Source organism: Dendrobates tinctorius, unplaced genomic scaffold (assembly GCF_039654945.1).
Source record: "Dendrobates tinctorius isolate UK_male_01 unplaced genomic scaffold, ASM3965494v1 ptg000005l, whole genome shotgun sequence".
Lineage (NCBI taxonomy): Eukaryota > Metazoa > Chordata > Amphibia > Anura > Dendrobatidae > Dendrobates > Dendrobates tinctorius.
The window spans coordinates 14,157,926-14,166,153 of NW_027361673.1; the positions used below are offsets into that span (position 1 = coordinate 14,157,926).

At 51.5% G+C, this 8,228-nt stretch overlaps 1 protein-coding gene across 3 annotated transcripts in view; it reads right to left on the reverse strand.

The window, feature by feature from the left end:
- Window positions 1–2,960, reverse strand: part of TOP2B (DNA topoisomerase II beta) — a 164,473-nt gene extending 161,513 nt beyond the window's left edge. Inside the window, exon 1 of one of the 3 annotated variants that reach the window (XM_073568361.1) lies at window positions 2,502–2,960. In XM_073568361.1, the coding sequence (XP_073424462.1) occupies window positions 2,502–2,582 (81 nt within the window). In that variant the 5' untranslated portion in view covers window positions 2,583–2,960. Of the gene's footprint in view, window positions 1–1,358; window positions 1,505–2,501 lie in introns of those variants that run through there. The other 2 variants (XM_073568360.1, XM_073568362.1) reach the window with 2 other exon arrangements.
- Between the last annotated feature and the right edge of the window lie 5,268 nt (window positions 2,961–8,228).

The following is an 8,228-nucleotide window of genomic DNA, read 5'->3' on the forward strand; positions in this document are numbered from 1 at the left end:
CAAACAGGCAACACTCGCTTTCAAATCTGCCCTCACCTCTGCTAAACAGGCCTACTTCACAACCTTCGTATCTTCCCTATCCTACAATCCCAGTTATTCAATATGTATACCAGACCAATGCCCAAACCCCATAACCTCCCTCTCCAACATCACTGAAGGGGAGCTTAATCGCCTCTTCTCCCAATCGCACCTCACAACCTGTGCACTTGACCCCATCCCATCTCCTCCCCATCCTCACCACCACACTTATCCCATCCCAAACCCACCTCTTCAACCAATCGCTAACGTCCGGTACCTTCCCTTCTGCTTTTAAACATGCCACAATCACGCCTATCCTTAAAAAGCCAACCCTCGACCCAACCGCTATGTCCAGCTATCACCCAATATCACTGCTCCCATTCGCTTCCAAACTCCTGGAGCTGCACGTCCACGCTGAACTTTCCTCCCGCCTCTCATCTAACTTGCTCTTTGACAATCTGGTTTCCGCCCCCATCACTCCACTGAGACAGCCCTGACTAAAATTACTAACGACTTACTTACAGCCAAAGCAAACGGACAATACTCTATACTCCTGCTTCTAGACCTGTCCTCTGCATTCGACACAGTTGACCACTGTTTCCTACTACAGATCCTCTCCTACTTTGGCATCGAAGACATCGCCCTATACGGGATCTCCTCATACCTTTCAAACCGCACATGCAGCGTCTCCCACTCCCACACTACTTCCTCATCCCACCCTCTCTCTGTTGGAGTTCCCCAAGGCTCTGTTCTAGGACCCCTACTCTTCTCAATTTATACCCTTGGCCTAGGGCAACTCATAAAGTTCCATGGATTCCAGTAGCACCTTTATGCTGATGACACTCAGATCTACCTCTCTGGCCCAGACATCACCTCTCTGCTGCCCAGAATCTCGGTGTGTCTACCAGCCATAGCCTCCTTCTCCTCTCGCTTCCTCAAGCTCAATGTGGACAAATCTGAACTCATCATCTTTCCTGCATCTCACAAATCTTCCTTACCTGACCTATCACAATTAATGACATCACGCTTTCCCCAGTACCGGAAGTCCGCTGCCTCGGAGTAACCCTTGATTCTGCCCTGTCCTTCAAACCACACATCCAAGCTCTTTCTACCCCCTGTCACCTCCAGTCAAAAATATTTCCAGAATCCGTCCTTTCCTCAACCCTCAATCTACTAAAATGCTTGTGCACGCCCTCATCATCTCCTGCCTCAACTACTGCAACATCCTTTTCTGTGGTCTCCCTGCACCTCTCCAGTCCATACTTAACTCTGCTGCCCGACTAATTCATCTCTCTCCTCGCTACTCCCCTTCATTCCTGCACACAGGCCTCAGTTACCACCACCCAGGTGAGCACCCCTGCCTTTCTCCCTCCAGCAGGTGGTGCTGCAGTCACCCCCATTCCTGCACACAGGCCTCAGTTACCATCCATTTGAGTGCCCCTGCAGTCCTCCCCTCTACTCCTGCACAGAGGCCTCATTACTTATCACCCAGGTGAGTGCCCCTTTCCTCCTCCCTCCACTAGATGGCACTGCAGTTACCCCCACCCTGCACACAGGCCTCATTACTTACCACCCAGGTGAGTGCCCCTGCCCTTCTCCGTCCACTAGGTGGCGCTGCAGTCACCCCTCATTCCTTACCCCCCAGGTGCGTGCCCCTTTCCTCCTCCCTACACTAGATGGTGCTGCAGTCACCCCCCCCACTGCACATAGGCCTCATTCCTTACCACACAGGTGAGTGCCCCTGCCCTTCTCCGTCCACTAGGTGGCGCTCCAGTCACCCCTCGCTCCTGTACACAGGCCTCATTCCTTACCACCCAGGTGAGTGCTCCTGCCCTCCTCCAACCAGAAGGTGGCGCTGCAGTTACCCCCACTCCTGCACACAGGCCTCATTCCTTACCACCCAGGCGAGTGCCCCTGCCCTTCTCCCTCCACTAGGTGGCATTGCAGTCACCCCTCATTCCTTACCACCCAGGTGAGTGCCCCTTTCCTCCTCCCTCCACTAGATGGCACTGCAGTTACCCCCCCTGCACACAGGCCTCATTACTTACCACACAGGTAAGTGCCCCTGCCCTTCTCCGTCCACTAGGTGGTGCTGCAGTCACTCCTCGCTCCTGCACACAGGCCTCATTCCTTACCACACAGGTGAGTGTTCCTGCCCTCCTCCCACCAGTAGGTGGTGCTGCAGTTACCCCCACTCCTGCACACAGACCTCATTCCTTAACACCCAGCTAGGTGAGTGCCTCTGCCCTTCTCCGTCCACTAGGTGGCGCTCCAGTCACCCCTCGCTCCTGCACACAGGCCTCATTCCTTACCACCCAGGTGAGTGTTCCTGCCCTCCTCCCACCAGCAGGTGGTGCTGCAGTTACCCCCACTCCTGCACACAGGCCTCATTCCTTACCACACAGGTGAGTGCCCCTGCCCTCCTCCCTCCACTAGGTGGCGCTGCAGTCACCCCCACTCCTGCACACAGCCTCATTACTTACCACCCAGGTGAGCGCCCCGGTCCCGCCTCCGGCTCCTCCTACGGTCCCGCCTCCGGCTCCTCCCCCGCTGTTCTTGGACATCTTCCTCTTCCCAGAGACTGCAGTAATCGCGGATTAATACCGAGGAGCGGCTATTGTGCGCGGCTCCTCTCCCGGAGCACGGAGATCGCTCTATCCGCCCGCTCCGGCCTGTGTCTCCCCTCAGCCTCCGCTGTGTGCACGGCCCGCCGTGTGGCCTAGCCTCCGCCGGAGTCTCTGAGCTGATTCTCTGTGTGATAAAGAGGGTAAGCTCCGGCGTGTCGGTGCTACAGCCCCCCGCTGCGCTTCGGCTGCCGAGGACGCGGCATGTGAACCGGAGGCATGAATGACGCAGGCCCCGTGTGTGGAGAGCCCAGCTGTGTCTGCAGCGCTGACCCCGGTTCCCCCGCCTCTTCCTCCCGCAGACAATACAGAGCGCCGCTTCCGCTCTCCGCAGTTACACACGGGGGCCCGGGAACGTGGGTCAACCAATAGCGACGCTCCGAATCCATGACGTCATGCAAGAGGGGGCGGAGCAAGGGACGGTGAGGAGAGCGGGAGTCCGGAGTGACGTCGTGACAACAGCAGCTAGTGATAATAATGGAGCGTGTGCGGGAGCCGCCGGTGACCGGGAAGTCGGCACTGCAGACACTCCCTGACAGCAGCCATGTCAGGCACAGGAGAGACGAGCTGCAGCGCTGGTATCGTCAGTGCGACACACAACACTGAAAAGAAAAGCAGCCTCGGTTGCTCCTAGCAGCCAATCACAGCGCAGCTTTCATATTTATACTCTTGAAGCTTTTAGTTTTCAAGAGTAGAAAAATGAAAGCTGCGCTGTGATTGGCTGCTATGTGCAGTGCAGGCGCTTTACTGTCAGACACAAGAGAAGTGACGCCCTGTCCTTGTAATGAGGGCCGGCTCCAGGTTGGGCCCCAGGCAAGAGTCTCAGTGGCCGCTTTAACATAGCAATGCATGAGGAGCAGATACAGCAGACACATATAGGTGTAGTGCAGTGCCAGAGGTTTCACTGCTTACTTTACATGAGTGCTATCGTAGATTTAGCAATAGCTCAGAGGTCAGTGAGAGCGTACAGTGACTGCAGACTTATACGTCAGCCCAGACGGTATAATCATACAGTATTATGTGCCTCACATAGTCTTCCATACAGGTGTAAGGGGTATACCGGGGCCGTGTGATGCTCCACCCCTTTGATATGTATTATGTGGAACTTGTATAAATGTATACATATTCTGCTATGTATTATAATGTCATAGGAATAAACCAGAAAAGAGGCATGTAAAGAGGAGGGATCACCAATAAGGTATAACAAAATACAAGATAATAAACTTTTTATTAATCATCCAAAACAAACAACATGCAGTGCAATTATAAAAACAGTTAAAACCGCACACTCGCGTTCATTTAACACAATAACACCTGCACAAACCCTTCATGATGCTATTATTTGCAAATGTGCTAACAAAGCACCTGGTATAAGTATATAAAATCTTATCAACAGGTAATGAAAAACATACACTCCACCTTCCACCTTATATAATAATGGATGCAAACTACCTAGTTAGTCTAACAAAATGTTAGAACAAAAAACCTGCTCAAATTAGCACAAAAAACCCCTAACAAATAAACAGTGTGTATGCACAAATGAGAGCATAGGGATTGATAGGGTAAAAGGCTGCTAATGCAGTATAAACAGGCCAAAAATCAAGGGTCCCAATTGCCAATGGCCCCCTCTATACAACCTTTTAAGAGCAAAATAATGCTGGCAGGTAAAGCCCTAATCCAGTAACCAGTAGAGGTAAGAGTGAGAAGTGGTGAGGCAGGGGCAGAGGAAACGCCCGACGCGTTACGCCAGAGCAACTGGCTTCATTAGGGTTTTTTTGTGCTAATTTGAGCAGGTTTTTTGTTCTAACATTTTGTTAGACTAACTAGGTAGTTTGCATCCATTATTATATAAGGTGGAAGGTGGAGTGTATGTTTTTCATTACCTGTTGATAAGATTTTATATACTTATACCAGGTGCTTTGTTAGCACATTTGCAAATAATAGCATCATGAAGGGGTTATTGTGTTAAATGAACGCGATTGTGCGGTTTTAACTGTTTTTATAATTGCACTGCATGTTGTTTGTTTTGGATGATTAATAAAAAGTTTATTATCTTGTATTTTGTTATACCTTATTGGTGATCCCTCCTCTTTACATGCCTCTTTTCTGGTTTATGATATTGGTCTTAAGCATGTAATTGGTGATCCCTTAGTGGTGCCCTCCACAATTTTTGAGGTTATAATGTCATAGGAAACTGCAGTACCCAAATTTAGCCACAAGATGGGGTACATTGTAGTTTGAGGTATAGCAGTGTATATAGTAAGGCAGGAGTTCATACAGTAAATAGTTCAACATAGGAGGGGTCAGCTGCAGCTAAGAGAGGGAGAACTTCCTCTTAGGAGTGAGACGGGCCATGGTGCCCAACCCGCCTGCATGGGCTTTAGTGCCCAGGATTATAGCACGGAATCGTAGCAGTGACCACACAACGTTATGATAAGTGAGGAGACCAGCCATCTGCAGTAACAGGCCAGGAAAGCAGCATGACAGAACTACAGTGGGCTACAGCAGTGTGGTGCAGAAAGGAAGGCCAGGAGAGTACAGAGACGCGGGAGACTCCATGATGCAACTTATCGCGTTGGGCTGATGCCCTTAGATCCGGGGCGAAGCGGCTGAGGGAATCCCCAAGTGCAGTGAGTGAAGGCAGAGAGGATGCTGCATTACCATTAAAGGCGGTAGGTCCCCGTAATATACTGGAGGCCATAGGAAGTACCACAGGAGAAATAATGACAGTACAGAAGGGCAGTTCACTCGCCATGTGGCAACTGGCTTCGGGATCAGATGCTCTGATGTCTGGGGCGAAACAGACAGAAGAGTCTAACCGTGGCAGAGCTAAACAGGGAGGACACTGAGTAACCATATGATACGGTCCGATCCGGGAGCGTGCTGTGTGACAGAGAAGTACAGGGAAAGAGGAAGAAATGTGTAATATTGGACATGTGATTAATGCTGTGAAATACTTTGATGTGCTGAGAAATGAAAACAGTAAAGTTGTTCAGTTTCAAGTTGAAATGGACTGTGTCTCAATCCATGCAAAATTGTTTGCAGACCACCTTTAGTGGCGCAGAAGAGATCCTGATGATGCTGGACCTGAAGTCACAGGTATGCTGACTAATGGACATTATTTTCATGTGACGGGAGGCCAGGGCCTAGATGCCCCGGTGTCCTTGGCCATGCCTACAGCCCTGGCCATCCCTCACATAGTGTATAACGGTCCCTATATATTGCTCCATAAGGTATAATGCTCCATATAGTATAATGGGCCCTCATTTAATGCTCCATACAGTATATAATGGCCCCCATATAATGCTCCATCTTAAATCTATTTTATGTACCGTATTTTTCGCTTTATAAGACGCTCCGGATTATAAGACGCACCCCAAATTTTGAGGAGAAAAATAGGAAAAAAAACTTTATTTTTAATAAAATGGTGGTGCATCTTATAATCCATGCATCTTATTGCTTACCAGGGGTGGTGATGGAGGAGGCCGGAGTGGAACATTGCTGCTGGGATGAGGGGGTGTTTTGATGTGCAGCGTGCCGCTGCCGGTGTCTGTTACTGCCGCCGCCCTCTGTCCCCTGATGCTTGCCACCACCGCCACGCTCTGTCCCCCCGGTGCCTGCTTGCCACCACCGCTGCACTCTGTCCCCCAGTGCTTGCCACCACCGCCACGCTGTCCCCCGGTGCCTGCTTGCCACCACCGCCGCGCTCTCCCCCGGTTCTTACCACCACGCTCCTATCCCCCGGTGTTTGCCGCCATCGCCGCGCTCTGTCTCGTTCTGAGGGTACTTGCCGTGGCACTCTGTGCCCTGATGCTGCCGCTGCGCTGTCCGCCACCGCCGCGCTCCTGTCCCCCGGTGGTTTCTTCCGCCCCACCGCCGCCGCCGCGCTCTGTCCCGTTCAGCGTGGGGGGGTCTCTGTCGCTCCATGCCTGCTTTCTTCCTGGAAAATGGCCGCCGCGCATGCGCAGACGGACATCTCGGCACTGAAATCTCGGGAGATGAGATTTCAGCGCTGAAATCTCATCTCCCGAGATTTCAGTGCCGAGATGTCCGTCTGCGCATGCGCAGCGGCCATTTTCCAGGAAGAAAGCAGGCATGGAGCGACAGAGACCCCCCCACGCTGAACGGGACAGAGCGCGGCGGCGGCGGTGGGGCGGAAGAAACCACCGGGGGACAGGAGCGCGGCGGTGGCGGACAGCGCAGCGGCAGCATCAGGGCACAGAGTGCCGCGGCAAGTACCCTCAGTGGCAGCGCAAATGTATATCCTCTTTGTAAGACGCACCCCCTTTTTCCCCTCAATTTTGGGGGAAAAAAAGTGCGTCTTACAAAGCGGAAAATACGGTATATATAAAAATGAGTGTATCAAGCCACGCCCACTCTGCATAGCCACACTCACTCCACACGCAAAGTCCCGTATAATAAATATCTAATATTATATATGTACATAAGTGACTGGAAGAACGACATCATCAGCTCACAGAAACTGACCATGTACCGGAGTCTACAGAGAGATTACAGACTGGCCCCATACCTGGAGAAACTCCCGGACCCAGAGACCGCAAGATCCTGAGCCGGTATAGACTCAGTGCCCACAGTCTGGCCATCGAGGTCGGCCGACACAGGCAGAGCTACAAGCCCAGGGAGGAAAGACTGTGCCAACACTGTGACCAGGAGGCCCTGGAGGATGAGACCCACTTCCTGCTACACTGCCCCAAATACTCAGCAGTGAGGGACACTCACTTCAGGAGACTCTCACATCTCTTCCTGGATTTCACCACCATGAAGGAGGAAGAGAAAACATATATCCTGCTGGGGGAAGAAGAGAGAGCAGTGGAGATAGCAGCGCAATATGTGAGCGAATGTCATAGACTGCGAGAAAGAGACCTATGATATGCCATGGACTTCTATAGCCCCCACCCTGGATGTGCCCCATGCTCCCCATTCACCTTCCCTATGCCATGCACTTCTATTGCCCCACCCTGGATCTGCCCCCATACACCTTCCCTATGCCATGGACTAATATAGCCCCCATCCTGGATCTGCCCCCACCCACCTTTCCTACAGTCCCTATCCCCATTCCCTTCTGTACACTTGCTTTGGCAAAACTAATGTGTATTTACTCCTGCCAATAAAGCTTCTTTGAATTGAATTTAATATATCATAGGCACATCTTGACCAAAACAGGTTACGCTTGCCTGTGTTGCCCATAGCAACCAATCACTAAGCATCTTTCATTTCAGCAGAGCTTTTTAAAAGATGAAAGCTGAGCTATGATTGGTTGCTATGAACAACAGTTTTCCTGCTCCACAACACCTCAGCAGACACTGACCAGGTGGGAGAAATCTAGCATCCCCAGAAACATAAGCTCCCAGCCATTGTCTGCCCCCCAGAAAGAAGCAGAGAGCACGACAGAAATGAATCATCACCTCTATTACTGCTGCGCTCTATTGTTACCGACGTAGAAAATCGCATCATGAGTGGCCGCACACAGAGAAGCACTGCCAGGTTACATAACAGCAAATCTCCAGGAACTTCCTGCTCAGCGCCACGTGGCTCGGGACTATGGGATGGAGGATGTGTGATGGG